The sequence below is a fragment of the Bos indicus genome, chromosome 16, assembly GCF_029378745.1.
Source record: "Bos indicus isolate NIAB-ARS_2022 breed Sahiwal x Tharparkar chromosome 16, NIAB-ARS_B.indTharparkar_mat_pri_1.0, whole genome shotgun sequence".
NCBI lineage: Eukaryota > Metazoa > Chordata > Mammalia > Artiodactyla > Bovidae > Bos > Bos indicus.
This window is the reverse complement of record NC_091775.1, coordinates 58,751,939-58,774,974: the sequence shown is the minus strand read 5'-3', so window position 1 is coordinate 58,774,974 and position 23,036 is coordinate 58,751,939. Positions and strand designations below refer to the sequence as shown.

At 41.7% G+C, this 23,036-nt stretch overlaps 1 protein-coding gene across 1 annotated transcript in view; it reads right to left on the bottom strand.

The window, feature by feature from the left end:
* The window catches only part of PAPPA2 (pappalysin 2), a 326,093-nt gene that overhangs the window by 71,133 nt on the left and 231,924 nt on the right, over window positions 1–23,036 (bottom strand). Inside the window, exons 16-17 of the mRNA XM_070768487.1 lie at window positions 21,683–21,860; window positions 20,074–20,287 (exon numbers count right to left, since the gene is read on the bottom strand). Of these exons, the coding sequence (XP_070624588.1) occupies window positions 20,074–20,287; window positions 21,683–21,860 (392 nt within the window). The remainder of the gene's footprint in view (window positions 1–20,073; window positions 20,288–21,682; window positions 21,861–23,036) is intronic.

The following is a 23,036-nucleotide window of genomic DNA, read 5'->3' as shown; positions in this document are numbered from 1 at the left end:
CCCAACCATTAGAACAATGGTTTCCAAATGACATTTGTAGACCAGCCCATCAGACTCATGTAGGAACTGTATAAAAACTAGATTGTCTAAGTTTCATGGAATTGGCCTCACACTCTTTATTTTTTAATTTGTCAGCAGTCTAATATGTAGTTAGGTTGGCAAACTGCTAAAATCTATGCTACTTTCCTATGCTAGTAAAAATAAACCATAGGTATAGAAATCAGAGTGCAAAATCACCCACCTAACAACACCAGCCAAAAGACTGGATGTTTAGCAAAGACCAAAGAGGACAGTTACAGCCAGACAACTTACTCTGTAAATGGTACGATGAAGGGTTGGGGGTCGGGGAAGGTTTATATTTATTTTCCCTCTAACTACTCCAGACAAATCACCACAATTTCCAAGTTAGAAGATGCTTTTTTCCAATTTTCAGAACATGTGGTATCCACCTAGTACTGAAAATCCAGCTGTGCTCTTTCTGCTTCTTACATCATTGCCAGAAATAAAGATCTTGTAATCAAAACTTGGCTGAAAGTTTGATTGATGTTGCTCGAGGCACACGTGAGTCTATCCCATCCTTCTATCACCACTGCAGGGTTTTCAAAAGTAATATTTATTTTCCATTGGAGAAAATAAAAGTATGATTATTGAGTCCAAGGGAATTATCATGTCTTTACTGATCAAGGGCATCTGGTGTCTCCAATGAGTAGTCCTTCATGAGTAATAATAATATTAACAGAAAAACAATAAAATACTGAGTATTGAAGTGCTAGGCATTGTACTGAAGGATATATATCTATAGCATTTCCCCTCAAACCCATTCTGTGTGATAAGATCTATCATTACCTGAGTTCTTGATTCCCTTCTCTCCACACATGCTCTTCTCCAATCATTCCTAGCTCAACAAATGATACCACCATCTATGCTGTTGCCCAAACTTGATATGTAGGAGACATCCTTGATTTCACTCTTCACCCCAATCTTATATTTTCCCCCAAGCTCCCATTTGCTCATGTTCTATCAGTAGGGCCTCTTAGTTTTACCTCCCAAATATCTCCATCTGTCCCCACATCTCTTGCATCTCTACTGCCGTGAGCACTAGCCCACATTCTTAGTGCTCATCTCCCAACTAGAGACTTCACTTCTCCTCTGGACCCCTTCCTTCCTGGTCCAGAAACACCAGTCAGAGGGATACTTTGTAAAAACAAACAAATAAATCAGAATGTCATTTTCCTGCTTAGGATATTCCAATTGCCTCCTGTTACATGAAAAATAAAATCCAAACTTTTTTGCTCACGTGGTCCCTCATGATCTAGCCCAAATTTTTCTGACCTCATCCTATGTCCTTCGAAGAAAAGCTATGACAAACCTAGACAGCATATTAAAAAGCAGAGACATTACCAACAAAGGTCCTTATAGTCGAAGCTATGGTTTTTCCAGTAGTCATGTATGGATGTGAGAATTGGGCCATAAAGAAAGCTGAGCGCCAAAGAATTGATGCTTTTGAACTGTGGTGCTGGGGAAGACTCTTGAGAGTCCCTTGGACTGCAAGGAGATCAAACCAGTCAATCCTAAAGGAAATCAGTCCTGAATATTCATTGGAAGGACTGATGCTGAAGCTGAAGCTCCAATACTTTGGCCATCTGATGCGAAGAACTGACTCACTAGAAAAGACCCTGAAGTGGAAAAGAGTAAAGGCAGGAGGAGTAGTGGACGACAGAGGATGAGATGGTTGGATGGCATCACTGACTCAATGGACATGCATTTGAGCAAGCTCTAGGAGTTGGTGATAGACAGGGAAGCCTGGCGTGCTGCAGTCTATGGGATCGCAAAGAGTTGGACATGACTGAGCAGCTGAACTGAACTGATACTATGCCCCAGTCATCTTACTTACTTTGTCCACACTGGACTTAGAATCCCAAGCACAACTCAAGCTCTTTCCTGCCAAAGGAAGTTAGTACTATTCTCTCTGCTTCTGATGCTTTTCTTTTTTTTCTTCCCATGGTGGGCTCGTCTTCCTATCTAAGGAGAATGTTTGCCACCCGAGAGTATCTTTATTTTATGCCTCTAATGTTTTGGGCTTTCATCAAAACACCTGTACATTTTTACATAGAATGCATACTGTGTGATTATTTCATTTTTTTTCCTATCTCCCCCTTTGGGTTCTGAGCTTGGCGAGGGCAAAATCTCATTTAGTGTTATATCCTCAGCTCTCAGCAAAATGTCTGGTATGGAATAGGTGCCAATAAACACAGGTTCAATGAATGTATAGATGTTCATTTTATAGATTAAGTAAGCAGGTTTAGAAAAATAAAATAACCAGCTTGAGGTTACCTAGCTGGTTAAAGGCAGAGCAGGGATCAGTACAGGCATACCTCATTTTGTTGTGCTTTGTTTACTGCACTTCATAGATACTGCAATTTTTACAAACTGAAGGTTTTTGGCAACTCCGTGTTGGCAAATGATGGTTAGCTTTTTTTTTTTGGCAATAAAGTATTTTTAAATTATGTACATTGGTTTTTAAGACATAATGCTATGGCACACTTAAGAGACTACAGTATCGTGTAAACATAACTTTTATGTGCATTGGGAAGCCAAAAAAAATTGTATGACTTGCGTTATTACAATATTTGATTTATTGCAGTGGTCTAGAACCAAATCCCAACTATTTCTGAGGTATGCCCATACCAGGATCTGTCTGATGCCAATACTTAAGTCATAATATGGAAGCACTAGAGTTACTAGAAGTGGAGCTGCACATAAATTACATCCCTTTACTTTGTGCCTTTGCACCAAGTATCTCAAAGTCCCCCCACGCAGAATATCCTGAAAATGGAAATGTAAGAGTGAGGAGTAACCAGGTCACTCTTTCCATTACATAGGTTAGGAAACCGAAGTGTTAATTGGCCCAATGTTTTACATGGCATATGGTCTGTTTGGGGGTTAAAATTAGAAAGACTCTTCACTGAGAATATCCTCGCCCGTCTGAGTATGGCTGCAGAACAGCAGCACTGAAATCACCAGGGAGCTTGTTGCAAATGCAGAATCTACAGCTCTACTCAGACTCACTCAGAATCTGCATTTTAACAAAGTCACCAAGTGATTCCTATTCTCATTAAAGTTTAATAATTAGCCTTCTAGACCATTTTAAAAGACTCGGTCCTCTGGTATTCTACCCCACCCCAGACAGAACCATCAGCGCTTCCAAACACCAGGCCAGCTTTATTAACAAACTGCAGACCTGGTTTCTCAAGCCAGCATCCTAAACGGAGAGCAGCAGACTCCAGGCATAGCTAGTCCACAGCCGATCGCAGTTATCCTGTCTTCTCTCACACCAGGCCGCCTGAAATCCAGCCCCAGTCCACTTGACTAGAAGAGAAACAGTTCAGCAGGGCCAGCACATTGGACACATGGGCTTTGACCTTTCATTCTTCCCTGACTCATAAAAGCGCCTGTAACTTACAAAGCTCCTCTTCCATGTAAAATAGAGCCTCTCTGTGAGAATGAGCAATCTGCTGACCCCTACAATCATGTGGTCACCAGTCTCCTTTGAAGTCCCACCCCTCACTTCTATCTTTGGATTTCCTGCTGTGAACTTTCAGGTCTCCAAATTAGCAGATGCAATAATGTCCTGCCCCTAAGTCTGATCCCCTACCTCAAGTTTGGGGCCCCTTCTTCATCCCTCACTACCACTGCCTAAACTGTCCAACCTTTAGCCTCTCTCACTTCAAGTTCAGTGTGTGTGTGCGCGCGCGCGTGCACACACACACATGTGTGCAGTCAGTCATGTCTGACTCACACATGTGTGCAGTCAGTCATGTCTGACTCTTTGTGACCCCATGGACTGTAGCCTGCCAGGCTCCTCTGTCCATAAGGTTTTCCAGGCAAGAATACGGGAATGGTTTGCCATTTCCTACTCCAGGGGATCTTCCTGACCCAGGGATGGAGTTCAATAGCCCCCGATTAACCTCTTTTCTACGAGTATCTTGGCGCCTCTCATGCATTCTTCACACAGCTGACAGCTATCTTCCTACTAAATCTCCTCAGGTTACCTCCAGATCTAAAAACATCCTGAGGTTTCTCCAATGCCTACAATTTAAAGCCAAACATGTATAATAACTATTAAAATTATTCCTCAGAATTCTGTATCTGTTGCCTTCAGTGTGTGTTTGAAGAGTTAGTGATTACACTGAAATGCAGTGATGAACTGAGTTTAAAACATGGGAACATTAAATAGGAATCTCTTGATTTCGTTGTTTTTTATCATTTAGTCACAGGCATACCTTGAAGATATTGTGGGTTTAGTTCCAGACCACTGCAATAAAGTGAATATCACAATAAAATAAGTCGTAGGCATTTGTTGTTTTCCCACTGCATATAAAAGTTATGTTTACACTATACTATAATCTACTGAGTGTGCAATAGCTTTATATTTAAAAAATGTACATATATTAATTTAAAAATTCTTTATTGCTAAAAAATGCTAACCATCATTAGGACCTTTAGTAAGTCATAATCTTTTGCTGGTGGAAGATTTGAAACATTGCAAGAATTACCAAAATGTGATATAGAGACACTAAATGCCATTAGAAAAATGGTGCCAATAAACTTGCTCAATGCTCAATACAGGGTTATCACAAACATTACATTTGTAAAACAAACACAATTATCTACAAAGCATAATAAAGCAAAGAGCAATAAAATGAGGTATGCCTGTATTTGTCCATTCATATGTTCAGTCTGTGAAGAAAGCTGAGCACTGAAGAATTGATGCTTTTGAACTGTAGTGTTGGAGAAGACTCTTGCAAGTCCCTTGGACTGCAAGGAGATCCAACCAGTCCATTCTGAAGGAGATCAGCCCTGGGTGTTCTTTGGAAGGAATGATGCTAAAGCTGAAATTCCAATACTTTGGCCACCTCATGTGAAGAGCTGACTCATTGGAAAAGACTCTGATGCTGGGAGGGATTGGGGGCAGGAGGAGAAGGGGATGACAGAGGATGAGATGGCTGGATGGCGTCACTGACTCGATGGACGTGAGTCTGAGTGAACTCTGGGAGTTGGTGATGGACAGGGAGGCCTGGCGTGCTGCGATTCATGGGGTCGCAAAGAGTTGGACACGACTGAGCAACTGAACTGAACTGAACTGATGTTCAGTCAACAAATATTCATTAAGGACTAGTATGTGCTATGTATTGCATTAGGTCCTGCTATTGTAGAAACAAATATTAATACTATAATTAGGCCAGAAGACTAAACTGTGGGGCCCCAAAGAGGAACAGAAGGAAGGCTATCAGGAAGGGATCACTTAAAGATGGGTTTGTTAGAGAAGGAGAAAGGTCCTCCACACAGAAGGAATAGTGCATGCAAGGGCCAGTGATGCAAAAGGCAGTTTGTGTTTCAAGCATTGGTCTAATGTGTAAATGGAAAAAAAGGCATATATGTAACCTCTGTGGGGAAGAGGCAGGGCAGGAAGAAGAGAGCCTGGATGGGATAAAAGTCTGGCAGAAAAGAGCTGCAAATTGCATGGATTCCATTTCAGAGGGTGGGCTCTCTCATCCATAAGGAATCCCTCAGCTATCTTCATAATGCTTATAGTTGAAGAATTCTTCTCGGTGTTGTTCTATTCCTATTCCTGGTCAGTCCAACTCACAGACAGGCCTGATGAAAAGTGCTCACAGAATGTACACACATCCACACCCTCACCTGGGAGTTCATGACCCCATTCTGCCCGTCACTGTTGGTCTCTCAGAAAGCAAAGTTCCTGACATGGCTCTTGCCCAGAAGCCACAGCAGTGATGAGACCTGAGTCTACTAGTGAGTTATGAGAATGAGTGGCAAGTTGTGACCTATGTCATGACTTCAGAATTCACACAGGTAGACCCTGAATTTGCCTCATCCGTCTGATGTGGGCTGGAATGGAAAGGTTGATTAATATTGACCAGCTTTTCCTGACTGAAGAGAAGGAGTCAGAGGTCATAGTGGCCTTCAGCAGGCTGTTAGTGACCACACTGAGTAGTTCCCATCAGAAAGATGGTGTGCAGTGTGGTTAAGAGCAGACAGCAAAGTCAGGAAACCAATGCTCAAAGCCCAGCTGTGGCCCTTCCTGACTCCCTGACATTTTCTTCTCTCAGTTCTCCTATCTGAAAAATGGGGATGAGAGCTTCCTTACAGGGTCACTAGAAGATTCTATAAGTTAGTGTATAGATAGCATATAGTCCAATGACTGGCACATACAAGGCTCAAAAACCCAGGGAAATTATTAGCTCGGATGACCAAGCTCTCCACCCTTTCCCTGTGTGTATGTGATTAAAATGTGGAATGTTAACATTCTACTCAGTCTTTCCACCCTACTTAATTCTTCAGATTTTTGTCCCACCCAGAATCCTTCAGGAGACAGTTCATAAATTAGCTGGGCCTGACCTGACCCTTAAGAACAAAGCCAAGCTCACAATCAAAATGCTCACCCACTATGCTGAAGAAGGACTTGGCAGGAGCCTGAGACTGGATGGAGAAGCAAAAAGGAAGTGTAGAAAGGGCATCAGGGAGAGAAATTCTGGATTGAAGAACCTATTGGCTTCTATTTAACAACCCAGCACTTATTCTTACTAGATTTTTAAAGTTATTTTTCCTGATGAATAGAGAAATCAGTGGTCAATATAATATTAGAAGAGAAAGGGCAGTTTTTACAATAAGACTCTCCCTAGTCTGGGATTGAAGGTCACAGGGAAATTTTTAAGTTCAACAAATGCTGTGTTCAAAGTGAAGGCTGCATGCCAATCGCCTGAGCCTGTGAAGCCTACGGCAGCAAGCTGGCCTGTAGCCAGGTGTGCATGCAAGTGTCCAAGGCTTGGAGCAGAGGTTCAGTCACTTTTCTGCCAAAAGAGGCTGTAATAAATTAGCCTAAAGCTCACAGTATCCTACAATGGCAAAAGAATTGAGCATTCCAAGGATAAACTTTGAATGTATTTACTATAAACACTAATTAGAAAGCCAGACAATGTCTTAATGGAAAGAAAACAAATTTCTGTTTCTCACAGATGCATGGGTGTTCACAAAGATTACAGTGTGACCCATTAATTGGCAAATCATGGCTAGGACATGTGTCTCTATATACATAGGTTTACTCACTTCAGTATCTAGTCATGTATGTATATGCATGATGTTATGACAGAGAGCTTAAAAATTAAGTACATTATTTTACTGAATTTTTAAAATTACAAATCCAGGGTACTTAAGGTTTTTAGCATTTGCCTCAACTGAGCATTTCATTTCATTTGCCAAGACTTTCTCTCCCTTCCAATGGTAGAATAAAATCAACTGAACCTCAGAAAATCAAGCTATGGTTCAAAAAGATGAAAAGAGCCTAAAAATTTAGGCAATATCTCTAAGAACATGCCCTTCCCTTCTCCTCTGAGACCAGCTTGACCGTATTTGCCCACCCTAATTTTTGAAGTATGTCCACCTGTATTTTTTGATGAGTTAATTTCCGTTTCCTTTTCGCCACATCCCCCTTTTCCCTTTTCATGGGCTACTTGAAGCCACAGTAGTGTTTGGATAACTCAGAGTGGGGTGAGAAGCAACATTCAGAGGGGGTTCTGACTGGTGGAGGGAAGTACAAGCATTTTTCTTAATTTAATGAAGATTCTGTTTTGATGTGTGTTTTTTCCTTCATGCAGGGGAAATGTACTCCCTTACCACCCTGTAACTGAAGGCTTGTACTTCCCATTTGGAATGCCACTTTCAGTCTTTCTGGTCTCTATGTTGTTTTTCTGGGGTATAGAAACCAACCACAGAATGGGAGATGATAGCCCTTGATAAAAAATGTAGCTGAGTAGATTCCTGGCTAAAGAAAATTAGCCATTAAACACACCAAAAGCAACAGTCATTTTACAAGGAGCAGCAACCTGTTGGAGATGATGATGCTGATAAACAGCATCTATTGCTGACTTGAAGCTGAACAAGACTAAGAACTGTGCTCAGTTCATCTGTCTATTGTCTCATTCAATCCTTGTAAAAATTTGTAAGTATCCCTCTTTCTTTGATAGAGATCAATGACTTTCCCAAGATCAAAGAGCTAATAAATAGAAGAGTGGGGATGCAAATTTAGATCTCACTAACCTCAGAACCTGTGTAATTAACTATTAATACTAAGCCAAGGGACTTCCCAAGTGGTGCTAGTGGTGAAGAACATGCCGGCCAATGCAGGAGACATAAGAGATGGAGGTTCAAGCCCTGGATTGGGAAGAACCCCTGGAGGAGGGCATGGCAACCCACTCTAATACATTCTTTCCTGGAGAATCCCCATGGACAGAGGAGCCTGGAGGGCTACAGTCCATAGGGTTGCAAAGAGTCAGATACAACTGAAGTGACTTGGCATGCACGCATGCACTAAGCCAAGAGAGAAATTTTGCACAAAGGAAAATCTTCCTAAGAATTTGACTAAATTTTCTTTTTAGAAGTTTTAGAGACTTGCTTAATCTTTCAACTCAATTCTAGAAATCTTAATAAACGTATGCAATATTCTGCCTTCAAGAAAGATCTAGAACTCATCCTCTTGGGTGTGAATGGAGAACAATTCACCAAAACCCATCAAAAGGAAGAGAATAAAACCTTGGCTGTTCATCCACATCAGAATCTCTCCAAGTAGTACCTTGAATATTGCCTACTAAGATCATGTCTGTGTAGTGTTTATGTTTATAAATCACCTTGCTTCTTTTTTTCCTGGTGGTAACAAATTTCATGTACCACTTCTCTCACTGGTCTTGTACCAAAGTTATAACTCTCCTCATTGATTCTGTTGAGACAGACTTACAGAGTTTAAAGTCACTCAAGATTTTCCATTATTTTGCAGAGGTGGAAAAAAGAACCTCAGAGAAATGTAGTAATTTACTCAAGATCAAAAGTGTTGTTAGCCAAGAGCATGGGCTTTGGTCTTAGAGTGAGCTTAATTAACATCATATATTGGTTGAGTGACCATGGGATGGCTGCTTAACAATACTCTGAGTCTCTGAAAGAGGTGATAATAATGTATTTATTATTAAATTGTGGTATTATAATACTGTATTAAGTATTATATTAAGTATAAGTATTAATATAAATTAAATTAAATGTATTACTATTATTATTTCAAGTTGTATATTATCATATCATAGTATGTTATTCTACATTATACTATTATTTTATTATATAATAAGATTTATCAGTGTCATAAGAACTAAATGAGGTAATATATGTAAAGTGCTTCATATAGCATATAGTGATGAATTATCATTGTCATCATCATCATTAACCCAATAGAACAGAGTCAAGACCTTATGCTTTTTAACTCTCTGCCACACTAAACAATCTCCCTACGTGTGTAGAGATGGGTCAGGTACACACATGTAACTATAAAGCCCTCTCCCACTCTTCTCCCAAATCAGATCAGACAAACCTCACTGAAGGTGTTGACAACCAAACACTGTCAAACGATGCGTAAGCACAACGTGAGGCCTTTTTACAGTATTGAGTCTGAACCTATGTTTGTGTTTATAGCCCTTCAATAGATTTAAGTTCACTGGAAAAGTGACCCTCAGAAAGACGGCTATTTACAATTACTTTTAAAAAGATCTTACTATGACACTACCTTTCAGATGGCATCGTGATGAATGACTAACTTATAGAGGGGGAGGCTATCTAAGTTAGAAGGCTGGGATAATTTCTAATTTCAATTAATTGTGGGCCCTAATGGGGTTAATCTAAACTCCACACATTAAAGATAGCAACTAATGAGAAAAACGTAACCATTGGAGCGAAAGATGAGGGAGAATAGAATATGGTCTTTTTTATAAAATATAAGTCAAGCACATTTATTTTAGCTTCCTGGGAAGTTGGGTTAATGAAACATTAACCTGACAAATGTGATTAATGATAATATGTATGTGAAAGTAAATCGCATGGGATGAAAAGAAGGGTGTGTGTGTGTGCGTGCGTGTGTGTGTGTGTGTGTGTGTGTGTGTGTATGTTATAAAATATGAACGAGAAAGAACTCCCCAAACTGTCTAACTTGACCATTTCTTTGGAGTTACCATTGTTTGTATTTTCTCTATTAACTCCAAAAATAAATAAACCCAAAGAGACGTGTGAAATCTAGCATGCAAAAGTGCTGCTATAATTAATTTTGAGAAAAGAAAGTGTTACTATGGATATTTTTAGGAAAGTATAAGTCCCATGACCGATACCGTTCTTACATGCAGAAAGGTTCTTGCTTCTAGACTGTGCTTCGTCATTTTGGCTGCACATTGGAGTGACTTAGGCAGCTTTGCAGAAGATTAATGCAAAGCACTGAGGTATTTGAACTTGTCCCAGCTGATGCTTACACACAGCCAGGTATGAGAACCACTGTTCTGGTGAGCTTGTTGAGACATCTGACCCCTTTTCTGTTACCACCAACTTCTGCAGAGTTTGCCGATCAAGTTTAAATGTCAGTTCAATGAACAAAATTAAAACTATCTCTGAAGAATGATTATTCCTTCTAGGTTGCTGACACAAACTGCTAGAAAAAAAAAAAAAAACACAATAGTTTTAAGGGTTTCTTTCACTCTAAAGCACTTGAAATAGAAATTTCCACCCCTCATAAGAAAATAAAACTTCCCTTCACTATTTTAGCATCAAATTTAACATTAAAATTCTACCACAACTTTTCTAATAAGGCAGTCTTTTCACCCATTTAGAAAGTGTTTATTGAGTACCTATCAATAAATGTAGAAGCCACTGGCCACATGATGCTAAACAGGAATCCATGGTCTACTGAACAGGTAATCAAACCACTTCTACTCAGTGAAATAAATGATGTTGTCAGCGAAGTCTTTTGTGCAGTGGGAAACCATGGGAGGGACACTTCCTACAGACTGGGGAGATCTGGAAGGCTTTGGAAATAAAAATCACACCTATCTTAAAAATAGGACAGTAAGGCTAATGGTGAAGAATCTGCCTGCCAATGCAGGAGACATAGAGACACAAATTCAATCCCTGGGACAGGAAGATCCCCTGGAGAAGGGCATGGCAACCCACTCCAGTATTCTTGCTGGAGAATCCCATGGACAGAGGAGCCTGCCGGGCTATGGTCCATAGAGTTGCAAAGAGTTGAACACAACTGAAGTGACTTACCATGCACACACGCATGCAAGAGTTAGTCAAGCAAAAGGCCACTGTTGGGGAGAGCTCAGACCAGAAGGAATAGCATGTTTGAAAGCCCAGAGGCATGCTAGCTATGGTGCATATAAAGAAGTAAAAGAAACCCAGAGCATTAGAACCTACACTACAGAAGGTTTTGTGTGTAATAGTTGGAGGCAAGTGATCTCCCAGGGAAGATACTGATGACCCTGGAGAGGTAAGCCGGGCCTGGCAAGATCATGCAAGACCTTGAAAATATTTTTAATTTTAAGTTTTTTTAGTGTCTTAGATGAAATAGCAGAAAGGCTGGTCATTTAGTTTTATATAAGGGAAATACTATAACTGGGTTGAAATTTGTTGAAGATTGCTATTACTGCAAAGTAGTGAATGTAGTGAAGGGGGAAAGACTGGAGTCAGAAAGCTCAGTTCATACATGACAAAGGATAGTGATTTGTCATAGAGAAGTGGCAGCAGGGTGAGGAGAAATGGCCAAGAGTCAATAAGATAATGACATTTGATGGAAGCTGATGACTGATTTGACTGAGGGAGAAGGATGTTCAAGAGTCTCAGGCCAATCTGTGTTGCCATGTGGCAGAGGCCAACACAATATTGTAGAGCAATTGTCCTCTAGTTGTTCCATGTTTCTCAATAGTGTACAATTATAGTCTCGGATCATTATTAGTTACTCAGGAAGAGTTACGTTTTGTGAGTATTGTTCAATTGTCATCACCAATAGAATAATACTCAGATGTGTTCTTTCCATCAGTTCAGTTCAGTTCAGTCACTTAGTCGTGTCCGACTCTTTGCGACACCATGAATCACAGCACGCCAGGCCTCCCTGTAAGTCAGTGATGCCATCCAGCCATCTCATCCTCTGTCATCCCCTTCTCCTCCTGCCCCCAATCCCTCCCAGCATCAGAGTCTTTTCCAATGAGTCAGCTCTTTGCATGAGGTGGCCAAAGTACTGGAGTTTCAGCTTTAGCATCATTCCTTCCAAAGAAATCCCAGGGCTGATCTCCTTCAGAATGGACTGGTTGGATCTCCTTGCAGTCCAAGGGACTCTCAAGAGTTTTCTCCAACACCACACTTCAAAAGCATCAATTCTTTGGCGCTCAGCTTTCTTCACAGTCCAACTCTCACATCCATACATGACCACAGGAAAAACCATAGCCTTGATTAGACGGACTTTTGTTGGCAAAGTAATTTCTCTGCTTTTCAATATGCTATCTAGGTTGGTTATAACTTTCCTTCCAAGGAGTAAGTGTCTTTTAATTTCATGGCTGCAGTCACCATCTGCAGTGATGTTGGAGCCCTAAAAAATAAAGTCAGCCACTGTTTCCACTGTTTCCCCATCTATTTCCCATGAAGTGATGGGACCAGATGCCATGATCTTCGTTTTCTGAATGTTGAGTTTTAAACCAACTTTTCAGTCTCTTCTTTCACCTTCATCAAAAGGCTTTTTAGTCCCTCTTCACTTTCTGCCATAAGGGTGGTGTCATCTGCATATCTGAGGTTATTGAGATTTCTCCCAGCAATCTTGATTCCAGCTTGTGCTTCTTCCAGCCCAGCATTTCTCATGATGTACTCTGCATAGAAGTTAAATAACCAGGGTGACAATATACAGCCTTGATGTACTCCTTTTCCTATTTGGAACCAGTCTGTTGTTCCATGTCCAGTTCTAACTGTTGCTTCCTGACCTGCATACAGGTTTCTCAAGAGGCAGGTCAGGTGGTCTGGTATTCCCATCTCTTTCAGAATTTTCCACAGTGTATTGTGATCCACACAGTCAAAGGCTTTGGCATAGTCAATAAAGCAGAAATAGATGTTTTTCTAGAATTCTCTTGCTTTTTCCATGATCCAGCAGATGTTGGCAATTTGTTCTCTGGTTCCTCTGCCTTTCCTGAAAACAGCTTGAACAACTGGAAGTCCTTTCCATAACACTTTATAAATAAAAAAAAAATAAACCCATATATGGATTAAAAAAAATGTGTCTCAGGTTATATGCAGATCTCTCACCTGACCTGTCCAACCACATGGAACACAGAAGGATGTACAGATTTGAAAGAGTTTATAATAGGCTCTGTTTTATATAGGGAGAGTTTGAAATGCATTCCAGATATCCAAGTGGCTTTATCTGCAGGCAATTGTCTTAATGAGTCTTATAGCCCTTATGGGAAGAGATTAGATAGCAGGTGTGGGTTTAAGGGTCATCAGCATGTGGAAGGTAGTGGAGGCCATTGGGGTAAATGAGCTTCAGGCCAGACAAATGTGCAGAACACAAGAGAAGAGTGAGTTCAGAGAAACACCAACATTGAAGCCATGGGCAGTGGAGGAAAAGCCAGAAAAGGAAATTGAGAAGAGGCAGAGAAGAGGAAAATCAAGGGGGTGACAGAGAGCAAGATCAAGGAAGAAGACTCAAGGAGGGCTCAGACAAGTGTGTTTTACTGAAGAGCCAGACTCTATCTTTGATGTTTGACTCTTGATAGCGTCCGAGCCCTACCATCTCCCACCTCCGAGCAAGCCTATAAGAAAGCCTGGGTGCCTTCTCTTTTGGCCTCAGCATAAAGTTCAAACCATAGCAGGTCCTGTTCACAAGCACAAGTGAAAGTGAAAGTCACTCAGTCATGTGCAACTCTGTGACCCCGTGAACTATGCAGTCCATGGAATTCTTCAGGCCAGAATACTGGAGTGCGTAGCCTTTCCCTTCTTCAGGGGATCCTCCCAACTCAGGGATCGAACTCAGGTCTCCTGCATCGCAGGCAGGTTCTTTACCAGCTGAACTACAAGGGAAGTCCAAGAATACTGGAGTGAGTAGCCTATCCCTCCTCCAGGGGATCTTCCTGACCCAGGAATCAAACCAGGGTCTCCTGCATTGCAGGCAGATTCTTTACCAACTGAGCTATTAGGGAAGCCCTCACATGCACAAACCCTCACTCAAGCCCCACACCCTAACTACCATCCAACTCCTGACCAGCCTCTTTACCCTGATTACTCAAGCTATTTGAAGACCAACCTGGGATTTTCCCCTTCTCTCCGCCAAAAGTCTCATTATGTGACTAACAACCCTCTTAACGCTCTCTTGGTCTTGTATGTATGGCATCATTACTTTCCACAGCCAAACCAAATTTGGGTGGGAGGATCCATTTTATCTCACAGGGTGATTACAACATAAGCCAAATATTCCCACGTAACGTTAGGTTCCTGGTGTCTCAGATGGTAAAGAATCTACCAGTAATACAGGAGACCCGGTTTCAATCTCTGGGTCAGGAAGATCCCCTAGAGAAGGGAAAGGCAACCCACTCCAGTGTTCTTGCCTAGAGAATTCCATGGACAGAGGAGCCTGATGGGCTACAGTCCATGCGGTCACAAAGAGTTGGACAGGTGTAGTTGGAGCAATTAACACCACATTAGGTCCAAGAAGAGTCCTTGCATTTGGCAGCGATGTTCATGGCACCCTCAGCTTTAGTGGAGAGATGGGAATGGAAACCTGAGTGTCAAAGTGTGAAGGAGAGAAAAAACTATAAGACAGGGACAGTGAATACAAATGACTCTTTTACACATTTCATAAGGAAGGGGGAAGCTGTGATAGCTGGAGAGGAACATGGGTCAAGAAAAGGCTCTGCTTGTTTGAGTTTTAATGTAGGAGAGAGCTGAGCACAATTAAAGAGAAGTAACCTGGCGTGAGGAAGAGAGAGGCTTCAGCTGCAGGAAAGAGGAAGGTGAAGAAGTTGAGGGAAATGTTTGAGAAAGATTACGGGATCCAGGGTAAAGGTGGAGGAGTTCCTTTTATTTTATTTATTATAAAATATTATTCATTAACAGAACCTCAAATCAGAAAACAAAAAAAATCTCCCTAAGTCCTGCCACTTGCCCATGGTCTTGACATTTTGCTGTTTTTTTTTTTCTTTCTAGTAAATATATATATATATATATATATATACACATACATACATACATATATATATATTTGAGGTTTTTGGGGTTTTTTGAACTATAGTTGATTTACAATGCTGTGTTAGTTTCAGGTGTACAGAGTCTCGGTGAACTCCAGGAGTTGGTGATGGACAGGGAGGCCTGGCATGCTGTGATTCATGGGGTTGCAAGGAGTCGGACATGACTGAGCGACTGATCTGATCTGATACATATAATACATAAAGTATATATATATTATATATATATATATTCTTTTTCAGATTTGTTTCCCTTATAGGTTATTACAAAACAGAGTAAGTTCCCTGTGCTGTACAGTAGGTCCTTGTTGGTCTTAATTCATTTTAGACAGTAAGAAGGGGGAAAGCCCGTTTGGAGGTGTCATTTGGCTGGCACACCGGTGGGCAGACCTTTGCGCTTTGGGAGTAGGATGATCTGCTGGAAGTTAGGGAAGAGGAGTTAGGACTGGAGGAGATGAGGTCTGAGACAGCCTTCAAGAACAGAGACGGTGCTTGTATATTAAGGTATATATGTGGAATCGAGAAAAATGGTACAGATGAACCTATCTGCAGGGCAGGAATAGAGATGCAGATGCAGAGAACGGACATGTGACATGGAGGGGGACGGGGGGTGAGATGAATCAGGAGAGTGGTACTGGCGTATGCACACTGCCACTTGTAAAATAGACAGCTAGTGGGAAGCTGCTGGGTAGCACAGGAGGCTCAGCTCAGTGCTCTGTGATGAACTAGAGGGGTGGGATGGAGAGGGGTGGGAGGGAGGCCCAAGAGCGAGGCGATATATGTATACTTAGAGCTGACTCACATTATTACACAGCAGAAGCTAACACAACAGAGTAAAGCAATTATACTCCAATTTAAAAAATATAGATGAGTCTAGGAGCAGGATGCCAGTGGCAAGTTCCTGTCTTAATGCCATCTTGGACTGCTGGTCTGTTTGGTTTGCCTGTTTAGAAAGATGTGGCTAGTTCTCCTTTTATCACTCTCCACCTCCACAAATGGCTATGATATCCACTCCATTACTTCATTTTTAAACTATTTATCTCATTCTAAAGTCTAGAAAATTTAGCATATATAAACAGCAGAAAAATAAAAGCTATATTCCCTATAAACTTACTATATAAAGATTATGGCTGTTAATATCATCATCACTTCTAGCTACTGAAAAAGAATGCTAAAAATATACATTTAATGTGGAAAATGGGGATTGTGTCATTTATAATAATTATGTTCTTGCTTTTATCCATTTGCCATATTGTGAATGTTTTCCCATGTCCATAATATTCTTCTAAACATCTTTAATGTTTAGAAGGATACCTCACAATGTGCCTGTACCAGCCTATGATTGTACCATATAATGGGCATTTGTTTCACTGAATATTTGTCACCCCACATCCACTTAACCTCCTTCTCAGTTTTTCCCTCTATAGAATCTATATGGTTTGGGTAATACTGACTCTACTCAGGACTTCAAGATCAGAGTGCACTACCCAGGCCAAACCATTGCATTTCTCTGTCCTCAGGGACTAGATTCAGTGTGAACAGTGCATCTTCAAATCCCAGAAAGAAGGGGCAAGGGATCCAAGGGCCAAGAGAAAGGGCCTACTGTGGTCCGTGTCCACTCCTATGCTCTCTTGCAAGAAGAAATGATGCCCATGAAACAGGGAGCATGGCGGCTGTGTGCTCCTGGAGGCCAGAGCCTTGGTCCTACTCTTACAGGGGTCTTTGCTCCTAACTCCAAGGCTGACACACAGCATGCTCGTGAGAAAGTGGTAGCTGCAGCTGTGCCTTCCATGCTAACCTCCAAGTGCAATGGCACAAAACTTAAACAAGCCGGATGGAAGAGAAAAGTCAGACGCAGCACTTCTCTTTTTCTCTTTTGAAACAATATTCAACAGACTTGAGAAGAAGCAGGAAGGCAATGTACTTGGCTGATATTTTGGTAGCTGTTTCCTTCTTCCAAAAAGAAATGAACAAAAAGTTACATCTAGCACACGTATTGAACTCATAGTTTATAAAACACTTTCAGGACATTACCTACTTTGGGCATCAAAACAATACTGTTCGGTAGAAGTCATTACCGCCCCTCACATTAAGAATGCAAAGTCTGAGACACATGGCTATGATTGTGGAGTACCTTATTCAGGGTCATGCAAAGAACAAGGGGCGAACTTGACCATCAGGGGGCTTTTTCCACTTCTCAAAGAGGTGCAGAAGACTAGTGCATGCCCACTCTGTCTGAGCTGATTTCCCTGCCAACTTCTCTCAACCTCTTCTCCCCCTGCCTGCATGCCCTAGAAAGAATTTTCAGGGCTCCATTTGTACAATGCTGGGCTCCAAGTGAGGGACAAGGCTGACATAATTTGTTGGGTAAACACAAGCAGCAAGTGACAGTGATTTACTCCTGACTTGCAAACTTCTGATTACCAATCTACTGCTGTATGTAAACAGGTGTAAACTAAGACTGAAATCAGTTTACACAGTGGGGTAAATAATTTAATCTCTCCTCAGGATGGTGCTTGCAAATGTAAATGTTTAAGCTCAAACCCATGCTGACGTTGTGACGTAAGCTTCCAGTTTCTCAACCAGAAAAGAAAGTCATGCCAGCAAATGGCCCCTGTTTGCCCCTGCTGGGGCGGGGAAGCTGGTGGAGATGTGGATGCAGTAGAAGCCCATCGTCTGGGGGGGAAGCCACACTCTTCCCAATGCAAAGCTCAGCCATGGGCCTGGAGAGCTAGGAAAAATCCCTCTGCCCTGAATTCCTCCTGGTCCCGAGACTGTTGGTCTTTATTGCACTGTTCTGCAGACCCCTGAGTTGGCTGCAGGTGTGAGAGAAGGGAGGCAAGAAGAAAAGAAAAAAAGGCAAGAAAACAACAGCCTCCAGGGCTGGTTGTAATGACATTCTCACTGGAAGATGACCTGGGCCCTCCCTGCCTATCAATGTATGTTGATGCAAATTGATCTAGACCCTATGACCAGAACATGCAAATGTGTTTTTGGTTGTCAAAAACTGTAGACTGTACCTGCTAGAGTCACTGAACCAGAATGCTGCTTCCTATGAATTTTTCATCAGTATTATTCATGTTCTAATTAGTATGGCTCTTGCCTTGGGCTGAGATGAGGAGGAGGCTCCCCCCACCCCAAATATTATCTTGGGTTTTCTCAGGAGTGAAAGGCTCTGGGTGAAGCCAGACTCAATCCATCCCATACTGAGATGGCTGGATGTAGACTAGAGAAGGGCAAATGCAAGCCAGAAAGTAAGCTTCCTAATTTTCTTCCGCTCCCTTAGAAAATTCTAGTTTACAATCGAAGTTGATATCTTCTGGAATCACTGGTAATGCCATGGCTAGGATTTTGTCAATTCAAAAAAAAAATCTTTTAAAAAGAATACCTACTATGGTCAGATTTTGAATTAAGTCCTAGATAAGTAATAAGACATAATCTATGGTAGGAAAATAATAGTTACAATTTACTGAGTACAAGGAGTTTCTTCTTCTGAAAGTTTTTTGCTTGTTTTGTTTGTTCAGAAAATGTTTCTTTCTTTCTTTTTTTTTTGAAACAATTTATTGAGCATTTAGCACAAGTCAGGCACTGAGCTGTACATTATTGTATTGCGTGTGAGCTCTGTTGTATCCAACTCCATAGAATGTAGCCCCTCAGGTTCTGTCCATGGGATTTCCCAGGCAAGAATACTGGAGTGGGTTGCCACGCCTTCCTCCATCGGATCTTCCCAACCCAGGGACTGAACCCACATCTCCTGTATTGCAGGCAAATTCTTTGCCTGCTGAGCTATTGGGGCTGAATATGTATTATCTTGTTTAATCCTCAACTGAGCACTTTGATGCAGGTATTATCCCCAGTTTACAAAGGAGATGAGACCCAAAGAGTTCGGTAACTTGCCTGAGGTTACTCAGCTAATAAAATGGGTGATAACTGGATGAGAACCCCAGCACAAGTGTCTTCAAAACAGTTTCTCTTAAATTATGCAGCAAAGCTTTTATTCTTTCTGGTCCGCCATGCACTTTGAAGAAAGGTCCTCTTGATTTCTGGGTCTAGGAATGTATACACACAAAGTCCAGGAAGGATAAAGCAGAGACACTGTAATTACAATAGTAATAGATAATATGTATTGAGTTTTATGTTTTAAAAATAGATTTACTAGATTTCCCTGGTGGTCCAGTGGTTAAGAATCTGCCTGCCAATCAAGGGAACATGAGTTCGATTCCTGGTCCAGGAAGATTCCATATGCTGCAGAGCAACAAAGTCCATGAGCCTCAACTACTGAGCCCATGCTCGGCAACAGAAGTCACTGCAATAGGGAGTAACCCCCACGTGCCGCAACTAGAGAAAGCCTGAGCACAGCACTGAAGATCCAGCACAGCCAAAAATAAAATTAAAAAATTAATTCACTGACTCATGTTTTATACATATTAATTTACTTAGTTCCTACATTATTATTATCATTATCCTCATTTTACAGATGAGAGACTGAGACAGAGAAACTTCCCAGCATCACATACCTAATAAGAATCTGAGTTGGAGACTACCCTAGACAATTTCTGCCACAGCCACAATTTTAAACTTCCAATGGGCCTGATGATGATGTTCTAGGACAGAGTTGGATTCGGGTGATGTGTGTACCAGTTAAGAAGCTCCTAACACTTACTTTCAAGGAAAATAATAATATGGGCAGAGATTCTTTTAAAACACACCAAGATGAGACTCTGGAATCTGCTATGGGAAATCATATCTTTACAGGAAGCATGTCTGGCCAGTCTGCCGGTCACGACTGGGGAACACACTTGTGCAGTCGAAGAGAGATTATATAGAAAAACACACACAACAAATGGTGGACAACCCAGAAGGCCTTAATGTTATTTCCAAAACAATGGTCTTGGATTTGCAAGTGAAAGAACAGGAGCAAGGTACAAGGGTAGAGAGAACTGCAAAGACCAGGAATGTTCCAACTTACTTCCTGACTTTATTCTCTGTGCTTCCCATCACGTAGTAGCCTGGTTTGCATTCGTATCTACAGGTAGAGCCCACGTCATGGTTGCCCTTGAGGCAGCGAGGCTGGAGCAGGTTGGCATTCGGGATAACAGGAGGAGCATCACACTCCAACTTGCAGTAAGCTTCAGGGAGAGACCAGAGCCCATCTTCAAGACAGGTCAGCCACGGGCTCAGTCCTGACTCCAAGAAAGAGAAGCACAAAATGCTCAGAACAGAGAGTCCAAAAATAAAATAACAAACAGAAAGAACGAAGACCTATCAACAGACAGGCATTCTTGGAAAGTCACAGTATTTTTCATGGAGCAGCTCCTCTAAAACATCAGGTCAAATGTTTATCCTATATCTTTCTACCCACAGAGCGTCTACTGCGCTCTCTTGTGTAGCATAGAGGTCAGAAAGCTAGTTTTTGACCTGAATGAAAGAAGGGCTACCAACCAAATCCTTACCTCACTCCTCACTACAAATAATAAAAATCAAGTAGTGACAGTATTGCGGAAAGGATTATAATAATACTAGATGACACTTTTATAGGGCTCATTACATGCCAGGCACTGCTGTAAGCATTTTACATGTATCACTTGTGTGAACTTCAAACCTCAAACAATCCTGTGAAATAGATACCATCATTATCCCCTATTTTGCAGATGAGGAAATTGAGTTTAAGTAATTTGTCCAAGCTAGTAAGGGCAGAGGCAGGGTTTGAACTCGCAGTTTGATGCAAACTTCTGTACTTCAATACCATACTCCCTATGCCTCCGCGGTTTCTCTGAGTTCAATCTATGGACACCCCATAGAGTAGTATCACCAACCCACTTCAGGTTTACTAAAGCAGACTCTGTCAGCATGAGCCTAAGAATCTGCATTTGTAACAAGTCTGCTGGATCACTGTTGGGCACACCTAAGTTCATGAGGGAGAGCAAGATGTGGGGTCAGAGGGACCTCCCTGGCAATTCAGCGGTTAAGAATCTGTGTTTCCGAGGCAGGGGGCATGGGTTCGATCCCTGGTCGGGAAACTAGATCCTACATGCTTCAGGGTGTGGCCAAAATAAATTAAAAAACAAGTAAAATAAAATAGCCTATTCCCACGCTCTCTTAAACAACAACAACAAAAAGATGTGGGATCAGAAGTTCTACCACATCCTCATCTCTCCCTAGCAGTACAGCTCATACAACTGTGCTCTCATTGCTAAAACAGGACTAAAGGCACCTAACTCATAGAAGGGTTGTAAATATTACATTTTAAAATGTGCATGATAAAGGGTATCTGAATCATTAATACTCTCAGAAAACTGTTAGTTGGCTTGACTCCAGAGAACATAAACTCAAATAAAAACAGGAAAGTCTCAGTTTCTTTCATCAATGAGATCTTGAGTTAGGGGCATCCTTCCAAGTGTTTGAGACAAGGAATGTGTTGCCTCTTGCTTGTCAAAAGAGGGTGCTTCAGCAGAGTCAGGTGGGAAGGTTACTGGAGTAAAGAAAATATCCCCAAAGTACACGCCCCCTCCCCCCCCAAAAAAAGAGAGAGAACCTGAAGAGAACTTGCATATAACTCCTGCTTAGCCAGAAAATACCTTGAAGCTTGGCTGGTGGGACACAGGAGATAGAGCAGCGTTTCAGAAAGTTGGTTCCCTCTGAGCAGGAGAATTTTGCATAGTTCACCAAAGATGCGTCGGGGACACCACAGTCAAGGGGCTGGCAGCTCACAACCCAGTCCCAGTGCCCAGAGGAACATGTAAGCAGAATTTCCTTCTAGAAACAGAAAGTTTTCTGTTATCAAAGTCACACAAAAAGGCTTATCAAAATAGTTCCCAGGATTTGGCAGAGTCCTGATGATTATTTGTGCAAATATTCACAATGGGCAAAATGATTTTGCCTCCCTCCCTCTTTATGCCTTGTCTTAATGTGCAATTTCACAATACCCAAGTACATTGTTGATGAAAGGTGCATGTGAGCTCAAGGGAGTCATTAAATGAAGACGCTCCTCCAGGCCAACTCTTGGCTCTCCTCACATGCTTCTCCAGATGACTCTCCACCCTACTCTACCCTGCTGTGTGCTCTGGGCCCCTGGCCCTTGTGGACTTCATGCTTTTGACTTGTGTCTGCTGTAGCACCCAAGGTAACACTGGTAGGAGACTGAAGAGGCAGAGAAGCAAGGGAGGTCGGGGTGCTGATTCTTGCTACTCCCTCCCTTGGGTCGCTGTAGGGTGGCTGCCCCTTTGGCAGAGCTCTTCACACGCCTGCTGCACTCTTTCTCATGGGTTCTGCTAACTGCCCCTTACAGTCAACTCTTTAGGTCTAGAAGGGATATTACCCTTTCACCCTGGGATTCTGGACCATCTCTTTGCCATTTCCTATATCCTGCCCCCACTTTTATCAGCAGTCCCTTTACTGAAGCTCCTCAAATTGCCCCCTTTTGAGCATTCATCGGTTTCCTGCTGGGACCTTTACTGATAAGCTGACTGATAATGGTACATAATAAACATAATCATATTCTCTGAGAATGGTGCCTAGTCTTTAAGAACACCTGAGAATTAATGCACATGAGGCATCTTCCAAACTCTTGTAGTTAAATTTAAGAGATTCCAGCCATTTCCTTGGGGCTATGGCTTATGTAGGGGGTCCTAGAATTCATCACCATGAAACAAATGAGGAGACTTTTTTTTTGAGCACTTAGAAGGGCCAGGTACTTTCAAGTTTGGATAAACAAGACCCTTAAGGAGCTACCAGCAGAGCTCATCACAGGTTGAAGCAGTGAATCAGAAAACATCTGAAGTGGGGAGAATGGAAAGAAGAAAGAGAGAGAAGAAGGAAGGAGAAGAAGTTAAAAAGGAAAATATGGGAGATGCATTTTGGTTATATCTTACTCCCTTCTATGATGATTTGTGAGAATGTAATACAAAGAATGCAAATCATAAAATAGAAAAC